This window comes from Salvia miltiorrhiza, chromosome 8, assembly GCF_028751815.1.
Source record: "Salvia miltiorrhiza cultivar Shanhuang (shh) chromosome 8, IMPLAD_Smil_shh, whole genome shotgun sequence".
Classification (NCBI taxonomy): Eukaryota; Viridiplantae; Streptophyta; class Magnoliopsida; order Lamiales; family Lamiaceae; genus Salvia; species Salvia miltiorrhiza.
This window is the reverse complement of record NC_080394.1, coordinates 38613484-38633544: the sequence shown is the minus strand read 5'-3', so window position 1 is coordinate 38633544 and position 20061 is coordinate 38613484. Positions and strand designations below refer to the sequence as shown.

The window sequence follows — 20061 nt, the reverse complement described above, 5'->3', positions numbered from 1 at the left end:
TTTTCCTTTCTTTCTTTTTCCATTAGAGTGCTTTCTCTTTGATCATAAATTTTTCATGAAAAATGAGGGATAATCAAAATTACATATTAAAATCTTTTACGATTTTTTTTCTCTTATTTTCTATTTGATCTTTACTCATTCCTCATTTTCACTACAAACGAGTGATAATATTATCACACTATTAATGATAATATTATCTCTCATTTGTAATGAAAATAAGGAATGAATAATGATCAATTAGGAAACGAGGGGGAAAAAAGAAAAAATTAAAGAGTGAAATTTTATTTATTCTTCTTTTTCCCATTCGTTATTTTTGTAAAACATGTCTTCGTATACTTACTAGTGTAATCTTGACGGATCACTATTTTTTAGTATAATTTATAATAAATTTGATTGTCAATTATATTGGTGATATATATATTATTTTTTTTTTATTTGATATTATCTGTAGTTCAATTTTTAGTGGGACATATTTTTAATATCTTTGTTATATTCTAGAATGAATACTAATACAATTATCAGTGTTATGTACGATATATAAGATAACTAACTCGTAGAACATTAGGCCATAATTTACTTACGAAAACTAAAGGTAACGATACTCAACCCAATAGCTCACTATCCGGACAATTGGCAATATCTAGCATGCAATACAGCAATCATTTTCAATTCTTCACTTTAAACCCTGAACCTATAATAACCCTCACAAGCTTTGGCTTTAAGAGGAAGTTTCTAAATCCTGAACTGTAGATCCGCACAAAGCCTCTACAAGTAAAAGATACGATATACATAAGCAATAGTCAGACATAGAAATCCAACACTCAATCCCATCCATGTCGAATAGCAATGTTAGTTATACATTAAATCTAAAAAAGTAGTTAATATCTATAAAGAAAATTACGTAACTCATTAACCATTAATCCATAATTACCAGCCCAAAATCAAAATGCAAAGACACTCAAAATGACCAACTACATAAATCATATTGCTAAAAGTAAGAGCCTTTCCTTAAGAAATCTACAATAAACTAATAAAAGTACGCATGTGAAGTAAATAGAATTATAAATGATTAATGAATGCTAATGACATATAATATAAATATATGAATAAGATGACCAAAGTTATATCGTAATTACCTTTCAATCTATCAAAAATTTTATTGTATACCACGTTAGTTGTTGTATGCTTGTTTGACCATTCTTGTCACATATTAAAATTTTGAGACCTTTTTTGCTAGTAACTCGTGAGATTGAGACATACAGCTGGCCATGACTAAATACGGGTTTGGTAGGTAAAGTCCTACGTTTGAAAGAGATTGTCCTTGACTTTTGTTTGTAGTCATAACAAAATAAACACTTAAGGGGAACTATCACTCCGGAACCGGATGGGAAATTTAGTGAAATCCGATTCTAGCAATTGGAAACTTATTACCCGCATTATTTCCTGAAATCAGTTTTGCTTCGATCACACGTTCTCCTATTTTAGTAACTATCATCCTCGTTCCATTGCACAACTCATTGGATGGATCGATATTTCTAAGCAGTATGATGATGCACCTCTTCTTCAATTTTATTTTGTGGTTTGCGAATCCTGAACACTTGATTGTATTGAGATATTCAACAGAAAATACTTCATCATCTACATCCACTTCTCCATCCGCTTTGCAAATGTTATCTGAACTAAGGTATATTTTTTCTTCGTCGGGCATTAAAGACATGACGTAATCATTGATTGTATCCACCATTTCATTCGTGGGTGCCAAGATAGCTTTGTCCTTAAATTTTTCTGGATTAGACTCTGTATTCAAAACATTTGTATATGTACTTCTCACTATAGATTCAATAGGATTAGCTGCATTTTGTATAAGAATATCATCTGACTTTAGCTTCTCTATCATCAAAAGTGTCACCAACAATACCATCCCCTACACAACCAGAATCTGGCCGAACACCGACGGAATATTCCGTCGGTAAGAATCAAAATTCCGTCAGTAAATGGAGATACCGACGGATTACCGACGGATTTCACCCGTCGTGAAAACGCTCGTCGGTAAATGATTTACCGACGGATTTTTTCTGTCCGTCGGTGGATACCGACGGACATCGCCATCGGTAAGTCTCCGGCGCCAGCGTTGGCCGTGGTAGGTGGCGCGTTTACCGACGGAAAATTTCATCGGTAAATTATTTTTAATTTTTAAATTTTAAATTATAATTTTTTATATATATCAACCTATCTTCGTATTCTACAAGTATTTTGTATTTCTAATGCATTTTGAACTTAATTGCATATGATTTGGCCAACTTCCCAGTGGGTCACCCATCTTACTAGTGCTCTGAGTCAAGCACGCTTAACCTTGAAGTCAAGTGTGTCACTCTTTATGCCATTGTCACCATTGGATTGATTAATCATCTGTGATATGCGCAAAGCACAGAGACCTAATTTGGTTTGTCCTGTAAAGAAGAATATGAGCAGATTCAGAATGCTTACTATGCAAACCTGATGAAATTATTGAAAAAAAAGCCAACATCAATGCATGTGATTAGGAGAACACAAAGACGTCAATTCTATAAGACCAAATGAGGAATGGAATAGAATATGCAAGCAACGTGAGAATCACAGGGTAAAGAGCCAAAGAAAACAAAAACCTCGTAGAGATGTCTCATCATTAAGGTACTCGATGAACAGTTTCAGTGCTGCATCTATTCCTTTACACTGAACTTCAAGTTCAACTAGGCCTCTGCTTGCAGCAATTCGAATTTGCCACGTCTTTGATACCCGATATGGTCTAATAAGTTCAACAACATGATCCTGAATAAGTGTGCACACTATGTTAGCAATGAATCAATCAAGCCATACACAAAAAAGCAGGGAAGAACTTACAAGAGGAATGAATTCTGATAGTTTGAGTGCCATTTGAGTAAGTGACTGGATACAACAGATTGTCAAAATCCCATTGTGACTTGGCATCAACCTGTTTTTAAAATTTTGAAAAATTAGAATTTTAAAATAACAAGCATTTTTTACAACCTAAACAAGTAGTTGGCAACTCAAATACTAATTGGCATTATTGTGTTATTCACGTTAAAAACAAAAGAGTCTAACATAATCCTTAAAATTAAAAACTTTCACGTAGACCGGCATCTTGTAACCAACAAACTATAATTAGTACCTGTCGAATTGCAAAAGACGATCAAGACGCTTCAGCAAGGAGGGTAAATAGATGACACTCTGTACAAGATCAACCACAAAAAATCAAAATACTGCTCAGCCCTCTGAATTTAGTTATTAATCAGCGACAGACTGACAAAACATGGATGATGGAAAAATTAAACCGAATTTCTAATAAACTAGAATAATGGATTTATGTCCTAAACTTGAAATTAGTACCTCAATGTAGCAGCAGGCCTCAAAATCTTATTCAGGTCATTTTTACCATTGGCATAAATTAGTTCTAAATCTATATTCACATATATGATCAATACTCGCCTTAGTTTTATATGCTGAAATTAAACCAAACATTCAATAAAGTTCACCAACTCTCCAGTCAAAGAGCTTATCAATAAGCTGCTCTATGATATTTAAAATACAAACATTTTCATGCAAAGAAATTATGTCCGAGAAAAATGAGTTCTGAATCATCTGCTTTGATATTACTTAGGCCAGCGTGAGGTGAAAAATGTCCTCATCCTCATGAGAAAGAAAATGTTGAAGATTGGTAAATTATAGGAGCAAAGATCCCCTATAAACGGAGCTGTCATTGCAATTGAAAACATAAGATTCTGGTGTCCTGTTAGCTAATGTTGCATCTCTAAAACATAAATTTAAATTATGATGAGCATCTATGAGACAGTATTGGCCACATACTGGAGAAGGCAATGAAAATTCATAAAGAGAAACTACATACATCTTCTTGTAAGAGAGAAACATGAGGGGAGGAAGAGGGAGCAGTGGCAACAAGAGCAAGCATCATCACTAAAGTGAATCATATCATATACCTGCTGTCCAAATTCAAGTTCGCCAACAGATTGGACCAATGCAGCTACCAAGAAAACATCCGAGTATGTGTTCCCACTGTTATCATTGTACTACAAGCATAATGCAGCCATAACAAAAATCAGGAAAAAGCAATCTCATTGGAACAATCAGTCAGCAATAAATTCAATCCCAAATATAAGAGGAACAACCTGACAAAAAACATGATTAGAACTTCAACTCAGAAACCCACAGGAACCGTGTAAAGAAAACATCTAATACAACAATGCATTTCCTTCTGTAGCAATAGTAGTAGTCTGTCAATCACAAGCAAACAGACACACTAAAAAATGAAGAGAATGGACCACAGCTAATTCCAAGGCAGTAGCAGTTTATTTCCATTGTCAAATTTACGAATAACCGAAAAGTCCAAAACTATATCACAACCATATACTCCCTCCGTCCCACTTATCTTGGCACATTTGCTTTGGGCACGGAAATTAAGAATAAAGGGTTAAGAGTATAAAGTGGGTAGGGTCCACTTATTTTATGTGTGTAGAGAAGGTAGGGACCACATACTTTTATTTGGAAAGTGCCAGTATAAATGGGACAAACTAAAAAGGAAAGTGTGCCAAATAAGTGGGACGGAGGGAGTACAGAGTACTAACTTCCTAACAAGGGCTCTTCTCAGTAGTGTATTGTTCACATAGCCAGTCCACATAGGCCTCTCAGTAGTGTATTGTTCACAGTGTTACCTTCAGAAGTTGCAGAATAAACTCAACAGCTTCTCTAGGGCTCTTCTTGTCTGAAGATCTGACCATAGCTATTGCATGTGGTATTGCCTGAAAAATAAGTACGATCTTATTTGATAATAAGAATAAGATATATTGTCTGCATTATTTGTATTGGAATATAATGCAGTTTTACTTTTCTTCATTCATTGATCAGTAGCAGATGCACTTCAATTCAACAGAAATGAGTCCAATAGTTGTTAAGCTAAACAAAATAAGACTCGGATATAGAACCCCAAGAAGAAGCAACATCATGTTAATAGGCAACCAGAACACACATGAAAGATCTAAAGAAATGAGAAATAAAAAGAAGGGTTTGAATATATTCTTCAAAAATAAGAAGAAACGGAGGAAAGATTGGCCTAAGTTCCTAACAAGCACCCTAGGGATTAAAGACTGATAGAGTCACATTAACAGAATCACAATTCACATATAGACAATAAGGGGCAACTACAAAACCCTCCGAATTCACATATAGACAATAAGTTTCCCCCAAACAATAAAATAAGAAGACGAAGAGGGGGAGGGTAAATGAGACAAACCATAAAAGTTATTTTTGTAACTGTGCCTAAATTATTTGAAACTTGATCAAGATACAAGAAAATATGTGAAAGATCAACAATGATGTGGAAGACTAGAATATAAGGAGGTTGAAGGTTTTATATAAGCGAGATGTTAGATTGTGAGAATGCTCGATGCAATTAAACTTTTCAGATCATATAGATAAGCAAAGAACAAAATAGATAAAAAAAAATGTCGCGTAAAATGGACTGTAAGAGTCATTCACCGATAGAAGCAACTTTGTATAAAGTGTAGACTTGTAAAAGTTCTCGCTTTATTTACAAGTCAATTCATAGAGGATGAAACCTCTTGTAAAAAGCATAAAAAGATAATGATGGGCACAAAAGGTTAATAAGACATTTACACAAAATACAGTGCTACTATCTGAAAAACATCTCATCCTACCTCAGTGCATTACCTCAAGTACAAAGTACTCCTGGAAATCATGGAAGTCATTTGGCCTATTAATAAAGAAGAACAGACAATTAACAACTTGACCTGATAATTGCAGAATTTATTTGAATTCCTGATAGAACTTAAAGAATCTACCTGGGAAGATTGATCTTTGGATCAAATCTTCGACTTTTATAAAAGTTTATCAGATGAAGCAAGCCAGCCCAGTCAGTGTCCTGATCAGACAGTAAAGCAAAAAATTAATAAAAGCAAACCAATAACCAGAATAACAAAACCAAACAGTGACAAGTTATGTTTCCAAGCAAGAGGAATAACAGTGACAAAAATGATCAATGTATTGTTATTCAATGTGACAAAATAATCACTAAGAACAAGAGCCGCTGCCTTTATGCTGTGCTCCATTACATAATGGAACAATAGAAGTTGATACCGTACATATGAGAAAATAACTTATTCCTACAAGCAAAGACAAAAATAACAAAGCCAGGACTCCACTGACATGATATGCATAACATAAGACATGCAAAGGCAAATTGACAGTCATTGATCTCAAAACCATAGACAAATTAATGTTTAAAATATAAAAAGATTTTGTTGCCTTACAAATTTAAAATGATTGAGACAATCAAATCAGGCAACAAGTACGGGCACATTAAGTCATCTAATGTTCCATAAATTAAATGTTTCACAAAGTGGAAAATGCATTGAATATACCTCACTTGTGGTAGCAGCCAATGCATATGCAGCCTGTATGCGAACTCTCCAGAAAGCCTGAATGAGAAAAATAGAAAGACAGAGTTGAGCAGACATAGATAAGGACAGACTAAACTAGATAAAGATGCAGGGTAAAAGGATGAGGACCTTGGAGTCAATGAGAAAATTATTTAGAGCATTAACAACGGAAAAGGAAAGTTGTGGCAATGCTTCCAATACTTCAATAGCTTGTGCCTGAGCAACAACGTCCTTATCCCTCTCCAACTGATTTATCTAAAGAGCAAATAAAACGGCATGAAGGTCCTGCGTTGGAGATATCAACAGAATAACAACAGCTCATCCCAAATTTCTTGCTACAACTGATTGACATTTCTTATAACTGGTAAAAAGTCATTTGTCAATATTAACTTTTGATCTAGCCTCCATTGTATTCATACATAGTGACACAAGTACAAATTATGACAAAAATAGTTAAAACACTTGGAAGAAACATTGATTCTAACATACTTTTGTGTGATTCAGAACTCCTTTTTGTATTCAATATTTCAATCTCCTTTTCACACTCTTGTGTATATAGAATATGAATAGAGAAGCAGCTCAATTTTATTAAAAGACCTTTATGATCAATAATTATTCATTAATAAGATCTCTTTTAATATTGATTTTCATAAAAATAGAAGAACACATTTAGAAGTATTAGACCCGAAATCAATTGCTCTACTATCTAGCTAGCTAAAGAACTTTTGTATAACTTTACTGACATTTCTTCTTTTGACTACGAAGTAAGAGTTCTGATCTGAGTTTCACACTCACCCACATTTGCACAGGTTGATTAAAATGTACTTCAGCAAGATATTCCATTTCTGGATCAGCGCGGAGCCACAATAGGGGAGACTCAGAACTGTGGTATCCATACAGAAATAATCATAGCAAGAGGTTAACACTCAGTAAGATTGGGTTAAAAGAAGGATTACGTAAAGGCATAATACACCAATACACATACTTGGGCCGCACATCAGTTGTGGGCACAGCATCACCATTGTCATCAGAACCATCAGCCTTGGTGCCCTTCTTGGTTTTCTGGAAGCGCTTTGAAGCAAGTTTAGAATGACACTGAATCTCCAGTAACTGCCAGGGTTCACCAGCCATGGGCAGAAAAGGGTGGTCATACATGCCATCGAGCTCGTGCACCCTTATACTCATCATCCCGGGCCACCCAACTACACCATCTCGATTTTCAGAATCAGGATTGATATTATCAATGCCTACCCAAGAATCAGGTCTAGAAGTGCATCCCCGCAGAACAGCTAATTCAATCATATTCTTTCTTTTGTTATAGGAAAATCCCATCCTAAGTGGAATGAAGGAATGTTAAGAGAAAAGTTATCGGTAAGATTACTTGAACAGCCAAAATACAATCAATGTAAATAGAAAATAGACAGCAAGAATCATACTTCAGCACTGGACAACCACAAGATCCAACCCAGCGAGGAAAGAACTCTTTAAGAAATGGCCGCTCAAGATTTCCGATTTTATTAGCAAAGTGACGGAACTGCCAGCAAACAATGTCAGAGTAAAACGTTAACAACAATACCATCATAAGAATCCGAGAAGATAATCATATACATATGTAGTTAAGAGACAAGAGAGAGAGAGAGAGAGATTGTGACATCAATGTAAGCTGGCCATGTACTTACTTTAAATTTTAAAACATAGCAAGATGGAAGCGGTGAAAGCAGCATTACATATTTGCCAAAATAACAAATCCAAAGTCTTCAGAGTAACATATTAATCACTTTTTACCATATAAGATATGTTGATTGCAATTATGGGTAAAGTATATGCATTAGTAACATTGAGTTGGACTCGGCATATCACATTTGATTCTAATATTTTACTGCAGATAAAATGCCATGAAACAATATCTGAAGCTTTCAGATGCTACATGATTGTTTAATCAGAAAGAAAAGAAACAGAGTACTCAAATAAGACTAGGCATCCTCTACTAGAAAGAAGTTGGAGCATTTAAATCGACCATCCTACTTTCCACTTGTCCAAATGTATGATTTTTTTTTAATAAAATAACCAAAACTAAAAAGAAATGACCTGAAATGCATGTCCAAGATAATCTAAGTTATAGTGGTAAATTTGAAGGTGAAGAACCAACTTTGGTGAAGGTCAAACTTAAGAGACCAACTGGACCTACAATCCAGCCAGAATGCAGTTCTGCATACCCATACCCATAACATGGTCCAGGGAACTATAATGAAGAGCATACTTTTACCACCTTAAAAGTACACTACATAGGCACCTTGTAAGGTAGAGCACAAACAGCTTGCTAGCAATTCTCTTTCGGCATGACAACATCATAACATCTATCCACTAGAAGACGCAATAGCTTTTTTGTTATTGTAAGACAAGACTACGTGTTTAAGTTTGCTTTGAGGATTGGAGGAGAAACTATACCTTGGAGACTATGCTCCCTAGTAAAAATTAGATTGATGCTAGATAAGTTCACTTACACCATCAGATGACGGAATGCAAAGAGCATGAAAACAAATAAAGTAATAACATAAGAAGGGGGGGGGGGGAGCCTATAAAGTTACCTCTTTGGTGCTCAGTGTTCTCAAAGAACGATTACCATCTCGAGCCCTCAAAACAATATTCTGTAGAATCTGTGGATGGAGAAGACTATCATAAACTCACAAACATAAAGAAAGGTTAGATACCGGCTGAAGAGACCAGATGTAGTAATCTAAGAGTAATAAATTCCCCTAGCATCTAGAATCCAACAAGCACACCTTTCAGGGGCTTTGAGAAGACAGTATCAATGCCCTATCACAGGAGATTACTATGCTACAAAAATCGTAGCTTGAAACTATAAAACTCGAACAAAGAGGGGGATTACCTTTAGACAGAAATAAAAAATGGAATGATATACCATATAAAGACTTGGAGTGGGGAATTTTGATTAAAAAATATCATGCCTACTACAAAGAAAGGAAATGTGAGTGTCTCTGTAAGTGTGTTTGTGTGCATACGAAAGCATTTTCTGAAAACATATTAATCTAAAGAGAAAGAACAAACAATTACTTGGACACAGCTTTATATAACTAAATTCAAGCTTTTGGCTTCTTACTTTACGAAAGGACTCCGGACCCATCTGCTTCTCCAACATTTGAAGGACAGCTACCTATTATAAACAAAGAGAATTAAGCCGAAAGCATGAAAGTCCAGATGTGAATCTAACCAACCAACCAAAAAGAACTTACAGATTTCCATGATCTTATTTTTCCATAAAAACCAATGCACTGGGTGCCATACAAATCCTTAGAAGCAGCACTGGAGCTCAAGGTAGTAGCACCACTATCATCTGCTTGGCATACAGCACAATTGGCCTGCGATATTATATAGGTAAATTGGCCAATTCAATACAGTGTATACACTCTTTAGTATGCTTGAGAGCGGAATTTATAAAACAATAAAATACATAATCTCCAAAGTTCACCATGATGTCCATCACTCCTTCATGACACAAAATGTTGGGTCATGTTTAGGTAATGATTCACATAAGACGGTGCAAACCTACTCTTCACTTTTGTCAGTCAGCAGTATGCTGAAAGAACAAACACTAACCTTGTCCTATTCATTCTCATAGCATACATCACTATATTTTAGAAGTATAAACACAACCAGAAGCTATCATTGCATATTCACAATATTCTCAAATTTGACTCATTTCCTTAACTTGCTAAGTGCATACAACAAAGAAAGATTTGAAAAAATGAACTTCGAAACGAGTCTTGTGGGTTCAAGGAAGTGAAGATGTTCAGATATAATTTTCCACTTTCATGTATCAAATATTGGATCTCAGGAGAAAACAAAAATAAAATATAAACCACAAAAATTATCTTTGGAATATATTAATATCAAAATGAAACTAATTTCCAAGTCCATATCAATTACCAACATGGGTAACATATGGCTCAAAATCACCAAAGGAAATATTTAGGAAGATCTGAAAAAAGAATATACAAAAATAGTGGAAGTTGCCCATGCATTAGATAGTCACCACATAATCACTTGTACTAGTTTTGGGTAAAGATACCCTTTCATGTAAAGGTCATTAGCCTTTCCGGGGGAGTAAGGTGTGGAATGTGGATACGAAGCCTGTCAAGAGGTATTTTCTCTTGGTCACTTTACAAAATCAGTGAATTGAAACAAAGAATGGTATGAATTGCTCAACATGTAAGGAATTCTGACACATCCCAACTAAATAGATAAAAAGAAGCATTGCAGGTTCCAGTGCTTAATTACAGATTACTTCTAATTTAACTAACTCCCATCACAGCAACACATTATCAACCAATATGAAATAATATTATGTCTAACATATGAAACAAAACATAAAATTTCAATTTAAGTGGTTGAAGAATCATTGAACCTTGTATCTTCTATAGCGCGCTTCATTGTTTCCCAGAAACCTCTTAATAAAAGAATCAGTAAGAAACCCAGCAAGACCCTCCACCAACCACTCTGACAGAAATATTACAGCAACCATATCAGATTGAGATTTTTCCATAGTTAATGGTACAAACATCTGAATTAGCTTATCACCATCATTTGGTGCTTCAGGGGTGATATATACTCCGAACCACTGTCTGGCAAGAGCATAAGCAAGTTTAATCCTCGTCTCTATAGTCTGCAGAAAATCCATCACCGGAAACAGAAATAATAAGGGAAACTTGACTAGAGTAGCTTTCTTTTAATTTTCATTAGCTAGAAAAGGTCTAATAACAAAATGAAAGCAGGATGGTCAAAAGGATATATAAATTACTCACAGCTTACAAGGAAACTATTTCATAAGCATACCTGATCAATGAGCTTCTCATCAAACAGAAGATGAGAGCTGAAGATACTCGTAGAAGCTCCTGAACTCCATGAGGATACCGTCATCTCAGGAGCAATGAACACTTGTGTGTATGATCCAAATGGAAATGATGCAGAGAGGTAATCCTCATAGTGGCTAGTGAAAAATATGTAGAAAATTAATATTGGATCAGATACAATTGACCGAAATTCCAAGTGCATTGTTCTAGAAAATGGCAAATCAAACTCCGACGAGATAAGTGAATTTCAAATACTGGTTATATCAATGAGGGGTCACAATCAAGACAGCAAAGATCAATATTAGGCAATACCTGAAAGCATTGTAGAAAAATACCACTGTATTCCGCAGCTTTGACAAGTTAGAAGGTAGACAAAAGTATGAGAGCAAACCACGATGTCGATCAGGAAGAATTTCAAATGGTGCAACTGCCAGAGATATCCATTGAGCAGCTACAGGAACATCTAGTTTATAAACATATGTCTTCTGTGGTGGATCATCCTTGGTCAAAACCTACAAGAGAGGATTTTCCGGTGACATTTCAAACAAAAGAAAATATCCTGGCACTGTTTAAGCATAAAGCATTAAGGAATTATAAGAACGTTTGCAAAGAAGTTTTTTACTCAAGCAAGAAAAAAGAATCACTAGAGCATTGCTATGCTAACTCTATGTCTCAATATGAATCACACTTTCATTTACAAAGGAATGCCATGTAAAAAACAGAGTTAAAGCAAAACCTAAGAACATACAAGTTCAATGTAGTGGTCAAATGCTAAAAGCAGACATTTTTTATCTCTAATTCCCAAATATCTCAAGATACGCATTCCCTCAGTCTTCACCAAGCAATCTCTTAAATTTTGCATGCTAAACAATTACCTTAAAGAAAATCTAATATGCCAACCCATCTTCTTAAAGTTGTGAAGCGGAAGAGTTTCAAGCACTAGTTATTAGAAGCTTGATGATAGGATAGTCGCATCTCATATATAAAGAGAAGCAGTGAGAATTATAAAGATCCTTCATGGAGGGAATAGATATTTCTCCAGCTTACCCATTTGCCATATGTTAGCACTCGACACTCAACAGCAAACATAAATAAAAAAGAATGATTCAATTTGAAATTTTCTGCACCCTATTTAGTAATTAACATCTCTTTTAGCTATTTAGCTTGAAATCAGAAGAGGGAATATATGCAGTTCCTCAAAACTTTTTTGCCTGAACATTTATCGTTCTATCCTTTTTACCTGATGAAGTAAGGTTCCGGAACTAACTGCGACAAGATCACTGGCCACCGTAAATTCAAGGTCATAACTGAACAAAATACAGAATAATTTATTGTAAGCATAAGAATGCAATTTTATTAAAATTCTTTAAGTTGGCACTTATAGCCTTGCAAATACCAGCAACACTGCACACTGTCGTCCAAACAAGGAAACCAGCACCGTGCACGCCTCAACTGGTTGTCTGTATGCAAGACATTGCCATTAAAATGAACCCCCGTCTCTGCTTTTTCAACCCAATATTCAATGCGCACAAGTTTCACATTCTGCACTGGCCTACATCATAAGTAAGAAGCAGCAAAATCTCATAAGACTGTCTGAAAGAGAACACTACAACGTAGTTGAGCACAAACCCCAGAACCATTTGCAGGGAGTGGTGACATAGAGAAAAAATAATTTCTCATAAGAAACCGACTCATGCATATGGGAAAAGGGTTAAAGTAAAAAATAGATTGCATGTCTAATAAAGCCATTGTCCACATTAGACGGCAAAAATTGATTTTAGTTGTACCTTTTTTGAGGCATCATATGTCGATTTTTCTATCTACTCGATGCAATATAGTGATACTATTAAGCATCTCTACGGAACCTAATATCTTGAACATATCACGTAAAGAGTAACAAATAGTCAAATAGTATCCAAGAACTTTATGACTAAACATCTATCATGAATCTCATTTATTACTTTTGCCTTGTAATGAGTATATATCAGAAATCACTAGGGATGAGATTTTGATCGCATTGCAGGAACATCCTAGGACCATGTCACATGGCATACATAAAACTTGGATTGCATCCACACATCAATAAATTAGAAGTTGTCAAATAGAGCATCTAAATAGAAAGTAAAAGCAGCGACGATTATAATTTCAAAAAACCTGTTAGCATCAGCCAAGGCAGGTTCACCATTGTCCACCTGCATATATTCTTCTTGATTGTCGTCCATTTTAGTGGTCTTGCTACACATTATCAGTAAATTTGGAAGTAATTCGATCTCAAGAGATGACAAGTAAACAGACCCGGAGGCATCAGCAGCTGAAGTAGCTGATGAAACCACGGACCATCTATCCTTGGGGTCCAGATGCTGATAGTGAGGGAAGACTTCAAACATTGCTGGCTCTCCTTCAACCGTAACATTTTCAATTTCCAAATTATCTGCATGCAAACCCACTATTCCATTGTCCGGTATAGCTATTTGCAGTTCTGTGTACCTGAATTTGTAGATTCCATAACACATAAGAAAAAGTTACACTCCACCATTTTATTTTATTTTTAAAAAAATTATGGCATTTCATTTCAGACTCAGTTTCTCTTTTTCTTTCTCCCTTCATAAGAAACAAAGGAACCTTAAAGGGGAAAAAACTGTACAAGGTTAACCCCCCCCCCCCCCCAAGTATAAAGGTCATCCATTCTAGAAATATAGTTCCAGTTCCCAACTAGGTCTGAATCAGAACAGCCTTTATATTTATGATTTGATGCCAACCAAGCTACCTAAAGACCCTAAGAATTTTATTTTTTTTAAAAGAGAGAGTTGAAATCAAGAAACACACCCATAGATTCGGCGGCGGTCCATGTCAATGGACAGACAGAGTTTCTGATGCTTGACAACTGCCTCTGAATTACTATTATCTCCATCTCTCTGCTCTTCATTCTTTGCCTTTTTAGCCTTCGCCATTTCAAGTTTTCAACATCTGCAGGTAGAATACATGCATGCATTACTTTCGTTGTGCATCAAAGATTGTGAATAAGCTCTATTTCGCAGGGTTATAAAGCCATTCCCTTTTGTCACTATCACATTTAAGCTGAATTAAGGTTGAGCAATGGTTACAGCTCAAGTATGCTGAACTCAAATATGTTAATGTCCATACATTCCAGAACATGCAATACTTCAAAACCAGACTACATAACACCGACCAATCCCAACTCTTCAATACCTCTAACAACATAAAATACGTCTTAGTAGCTGAATTACGCTAAAAGTAACACTCCCAACAGTCATCTTCCCAATCTAACTAGACAAAACGATCAACGTTCATTAGAAATAGAACAACACAGCATGTATATTAAGAAAAAATACCGATATAAAATTTTCAATGGCAGCCGTGGATCATCAAACGCAAGGCCTATGTTCTGCCAAATTATGGCTCAATTAAATAGCAGCAGAGGTGTCGCCGCTTTGTTCACCGGCGGCGTGGTGGCTGCAGCACCACCGCTGGCGAAGCCTCCTATTCCCTCTTTTTCTTTCGATTTTCTCCAATAAGTTAGTGAATTCGAAATTGAGGAAGCAGTTTCGATTAGTTATGGCGTTGAATTCACGAGTTAAAATTGTTAGTAAAAAAAAGGGGTAGAATCTGCTAGGGCACGGAGCAAGAGATTGCGGGGTGATTGAGTATCTGATACGTCGCGGGAGTAGGAGTATAAATAAGCAGAAGGTCAAATGGATGGGATTTTCGCACGAGATAAAAAAGGAAATCTCCTTCTTTCTTTCTTTCTCTTTTTACCTAAAAATAAGGAAATTACCCTCCTCCTTTCTTTCTTTTTCCTTTCTTTCTTTTTCCATTAGAGTGCTTTCTCTTTGATCATAAATTTTTCATGAAAAATGAGGGATAATCAAAATTACATATTAAAATCTTTTACGATTTTTTTTCTCTTATTTTCTATTTGATCTTTACTCATTCCTCATTTTCACTACAAACGAGTGATAATATTATCACACTATTAATGATAATATTATCTCTCATTTGTAATGAAAATAAGGAATGAATAATGATCAATTAGGAAACGAGGGGGAAAAAAGAAAAAATTAAAGAGTGAAATTTTATTTATTCTTCTTTTTCCCATTCGTTATTTTTGTAAAACATGTCTTCGTATACTTACTAGTGTAATCTTGACGGATCACTATTTTTTAGTATAATTTATAATAAATTTGATTGTCAATTATATTGGTGATATATATATTATTTTTTTTTTATTTGATATTATCTGTAGTTCAATTTTTAGTGGGACATATTTTTAATATCTTTGTTATATTCTAGAATGAATACTAATACAATTATCAGTGTTATGTACGATATATAAGATAACTAACTCGTAGAACATTAGGCCATAATTTACTTACGAAAACTAAAGGTAACGATACTCAACCCAATAGCTCACTATCCGGACAATTGGCAATATCTAGCATGCAATACAGCAATCATTTTCAATTCTTCACTTTAAACCCTGAACCTATAATAACCCTCACAAGCTTTGGCTTTAAGAGGAAGTTTCTAAATCCTGAACTGTAGATCCGCACAAAGCCTCTACAAGTAAAAGATACGATATACATAAGCAATAGTCAGACATAGAAATCCAACACTCAATCCCATCCATGTCGAATAGCAATGTTAGTTATACATTAAATCTAAAAAAGTAGTTAATATCTATAAAGAAAATTACGTAACTCATTAACCATTAATCCATAATTACCAGCCCAAAATCAAAATGCAAAGACACTCAAAATGACCAACTACATAAATCATATTGCTAAAAGTAAGAGCCTTTCCTTAAGAAATCTACAATAAACTAATAAAAGTACGCATGTGAAGTAAATAGAATTATAAATGATTAATGAATGCTAATGACATATAATATAAATATATGAATAAGATGACCAAAGTTATATCGTAATTACCTTTCAATCTATCAAAAATTTTATTGTATACCACGTTAGTTGTTGTATGCTTGTTTGACCATTCTTGTCACATATTAAAATTTTGAGACCTTTTTTGCTAGTAACTCGTGAGATTGAGACATACAGCTGGCCATGACTAAATACGGGTTTGGTAGGTAAAGTCCTACGTTTGAAAGAGATTGTCCTTGACTTTTGTTTGTAGTCATAACAAAATAAACACTTAAGGGGAACTATCACTCCGGAACCGGATGGGAAATTTAGTGAAATCCGATTCTAGCAATTGGAAACTTATTACCCGCATTATTTCCTGAAATCAGTTTTGCTTCGATCACACGTTCTCCTATTTTAGTAACTATCATCCTCGTTCCATTGCACAACTCATTGGATGGATCGATATTTCTAAGCAGTATGATGATGCACCTCTTCTTCAATTTTATTTTGTGGTTTGCGAATCCTGAACACTTGATTGTATTGAGATATTCAACAGAAAATACTTCATCATCTACATCCACTTCTCCATCCGCTTTGCAAATGTTATCTGAACTAAGGTATATTTTTTCTTCGTCGGGCATTAAAGACATGACGTAATCATTGATTGTATCCACCATTTCATTCGTGGGTGCCAAGATAGCTTTGTCCTTAAATTTTTCTGGATTAGACTCTGTATTCAAAACATTTGTATATGTACTTCTCACTATAGATTCAATAGGATTAGCTGCATTTTGTATAAGAATATCATCTGACTTTAGCTTCTCTATCATCAAAAGTGTCACCAACAATACCATCCCCTACACAACCAGAATCTGGCCGAACACCGACGGAATATTCCGTCGGTAAGAATCAAAATTCCGTCAGTAAATGGAGATACCGACGGATTACCGACGGATTTCACCCGTCGTGAAAACGCTCGTCGGTAAATGATTTACCGACGGATTTTTTCTGTCCGTCGGTGGATACCGACGGACATCGCCATCGGTAAGTCTCCGGCGCCAGCGTTGGCCGTGGTAGGTGGCGCGTTTACCGACGGAAAATTTCATCGGTAAATTATTTTTAATTTTTAAATTTTAAATTATAATTTTTTATATATATCAACCTATCTTCGTATTCTACAAGTATTTTGTATTTCTAATGCATTTTGAACTTAATTGCATATGATTTGGCCAACTTCCCAGTGGGTCACCCATCTTACTAGTGCTCTGAGTCAAGCACGCTTAACCTTGAAGTTTCTTTCGAGTGGTCGCCAGTAGAGAACACGCGTATTATTGATATAACTAGCACTCATTAATTCATTTAAACTCTATTTCAATATACAATATCATTTATTCATAACCTTAGAATATGTCGAGATGATATCTAAGACTTGTGGTGCCGGCGAAAAAATGACGGTAAATATATGATCGAATTTAAGATAATAAAAAAAATTAATATTATCGTTTATTAAAAAGAGAAAATATTATTGCTAAAAAATAACTATCAATTTTAAAATATTTTCAATAATTTAAAAATAATAATAATATAGAAAATTAATTTAAAATAATTTAAAATAAAAAAATAAATAATAAAAAATAAAAAAATAAATAATAAAAAAATAATTTACCGACGGACTTTATCCGTCGGTACTAATTTTAAAAATAATTTAAAATAAATAAAATAAATAAATTAATTAAAAAACAATAAAAATACAAATAATAATATTTATTGAAATTACCGACGGAATATTCCGTCGGTAATCCGTCGGTAAAACATAAAAATAATTATTAAATTCGAAATTACCCAATTTTCCGACGGAGTTTAATCCGTCGGTAGGGATTCCGTCGGTATTTCGTCGGTAAAAAATAAAAATAATTATTAAAATCGAAAATACCGAATTTACCGACGGATATTGTCCGTCGGTAGTGATTTTGTCGGTAGTCCGTCGGTATTTTCATCGAAAATAGATGCCGGCTCCGGCGTTGTTGCCGGATGGCGATCCGTCGGTGATCCGTCGGTATCTACCGACGGAAAATAGTCCGTCGGTGATATCCGTCGGTGTTCGACCAGTTTTCTTGTAGTGCTATATTAAGTATCCATTCTGCAAAATTCTTAGTATCTTCAGCATATGATCCTAATGCGCAATTCTGATATAAAATATAAATTTGAATAACATTATAATCAATAAATAAAATAATTTAGCTGAACATATATCTGTATAAAATTATGACTCTAATTTAATTACCTGCAATTTCATGTTCTTAGTTAATTTAAGAACTTTGCACTGATTCCAAAGTTTAGAATAACTCATTGAGGTGTGGACAATATCATGTCTTCTACTATTTGGTACAACTGGTAGTATTTGTCTGAAATCTTCCCTAAAACAACGACTAAACTGCCAAACGGTTTTGAAGAACAAATTCCTGTAGGTGACTAGCACATCCCTTAGACTCCTATCAAGAGCTTCAAAACAATATCTATGCGCATTGGTGCCTCATCCCAAATTATGAGCTTTGTCTTCTTAAGGAGTCCGGTCATATCACTATCAGGTTTGATCTTGCCACATGTTGAGTTCTCACGCAGTCTAGGAGTATACCAAATCTGGAGCGTGTAGTCCTACTTTTAGGAAGCAGTAGTGAAGCTATACCACGTGAGGCAACTAGTAGTACAATATCACCCCTCCCACGTAAGGCCGAGCACAAAGTCTTCCAGATAAATGTTTTTCATGTACCATCATCACTATCAATTGCATTAATTATCTTCTGATAAATCATCCTTAGCTCGTACGTTAAAGAGGGATATAGCTTAGCGTGATCTGCCCTCATCTTTTCTATGTTGTAAGATGTCTCTTCCAATATGAGCGGGTTTTCAGCATCAGATATAATAGTTTCCTTTAGTATGGGCATGACAGGAAAATGAATTAGACTGCTGGAGTTAGTAATGAGTAACTTTTCAATTTCAGCCAACGTAATATTTTTTTAGTTGCTAATCCGTTAACTGCAAATCTGGAGAAAAAAAAATACAAACATAATAGAGAGAATAATAAATCCATTATTGAATCTCGATACATATCACTATTTAAAAGTATAAACTACGTCATTTGTAATGAACATTTCAACATATGTATGAAAACACCATGAAAATATTGCCTCCAAAAAATAAAAATAAAAAAACCATTAAAATAAAATCTAAATTGTAGTGCCAAAACAACACATATTATTATTTATTTTAAACATGGTATTTCATTAACTCGAACCATATTCTTTTTTAGTATAATATAATTTGTTTCAACTTATTCAACTATCAAGATTAATTTATTCATAAACTATCTATATTTATCATATTAACTAAAGTCTCAAATTCCTATAGAAAAATATATATAATTAAGGGTAAATATCATATTAAACCTTGAACTATTCGCACTTTATCAAAAATACCCTGAAAGTTTCGAAATGCTCTCTAAACCCTCAAAATATTAGGATTTTATCAACTATATCCTGCATCTATTTTTCAGTCACCAGAAACGTGACGTGGCTCGCCGGATGACACAGTGTAATTTAAATTCTATTTTTTTTAATTCATGTCATTTTATATTCTATTTTTTTAATCCATGTCATCCATACTCCTCTTCCCCTCTCTCTACCGTCTCTCTCTCTCTCTCCGGTGAGTGTCGTTGGTTTTCGCTGCCTCCGGCGCGGCGAGGCCGGCTCCTCTTCTTCCCTTCCTCTTTCTTTCTTCTCTTTCAACATCTAATTCCCCAAATTCTATACAAATTATCCGGCGACCACCTTGTTTCCGGCG

General features: G+C 34.8%; 3 protein-coding genes across 3 annotated transcripts; all 3 read right to left on the bottom strand.

Annotated features, from left to right (window-relative positions):
* Window positions 1-1393: 1393 nt before the first annotated feature.
* LOC130998456 (uncharacterized) lies at window positions 1394-1921 on the bottom strand. The gene has a single exon (XM_057923873.1). The coding sequence runs from the start codon at window positions 1919-1921 to the stop codon at window positions 1394-1396; it is 528 nt and encodes a 175-aa protein (XP_057779856.1).
* Window positions 1922-2337: 416 nt separating this feature from the next.
* On the bottom strand, window positions 2338-15085 carry LOC130998455 (transcription initiation factor TFIID subunit 2). The gene is made up of 25 exons (XM_057923872.1): window positions 14695-15085; window positions 14168-14308; window positions 13496-13828; window positions 12738-12893; window positions 12582-12648; window positions 11654-11853; window positions 11325-11478; window positions 11070-11154; window positions 10897-10988; window positions 9725-9850; window positions 9592-9645; window positions 9059-9127; window positions 7907-8004; window positions 7456-7803; window positions 7266-7353; window positions 6600-6725; window positions 6453-6509; window positions 5874-5953; window positions 5743-5785; window positions 4728-4814; window positions 3996-4085; window positions 3170-3228; window positions 2881-2971; window positions 2646-2808; window positions 2338-2450 (listed from the first exon to the last, which is right to left on the bottom strand). Exons 2-25 carry the CDS (start codon window positions 14290-14292, stop codon window positions 2338-2340), a joined length of 2904 nt encoding a protein of 967 aa, XP_057779855.1. The 5' UTR covers window positions 14293-14308; window positions 14695-15085.
* Window positions 15086-16547: 1462 nt separating this feature from the next.
* Window positions 16548-17075, bottom strand: LOC130998454 (uncharacterized). The gene has a single exon (XM_057923871.1). The coding sequence runs from the start codon at window positions 17073-17075 to the stop codon at window positions 16548-16550; it is 528 nt and encodes a 175-aa protein (XP_057779854.1).
* Between the last annotated feature and the right edge of the window lie 2986 nt (window positions 17076-20061).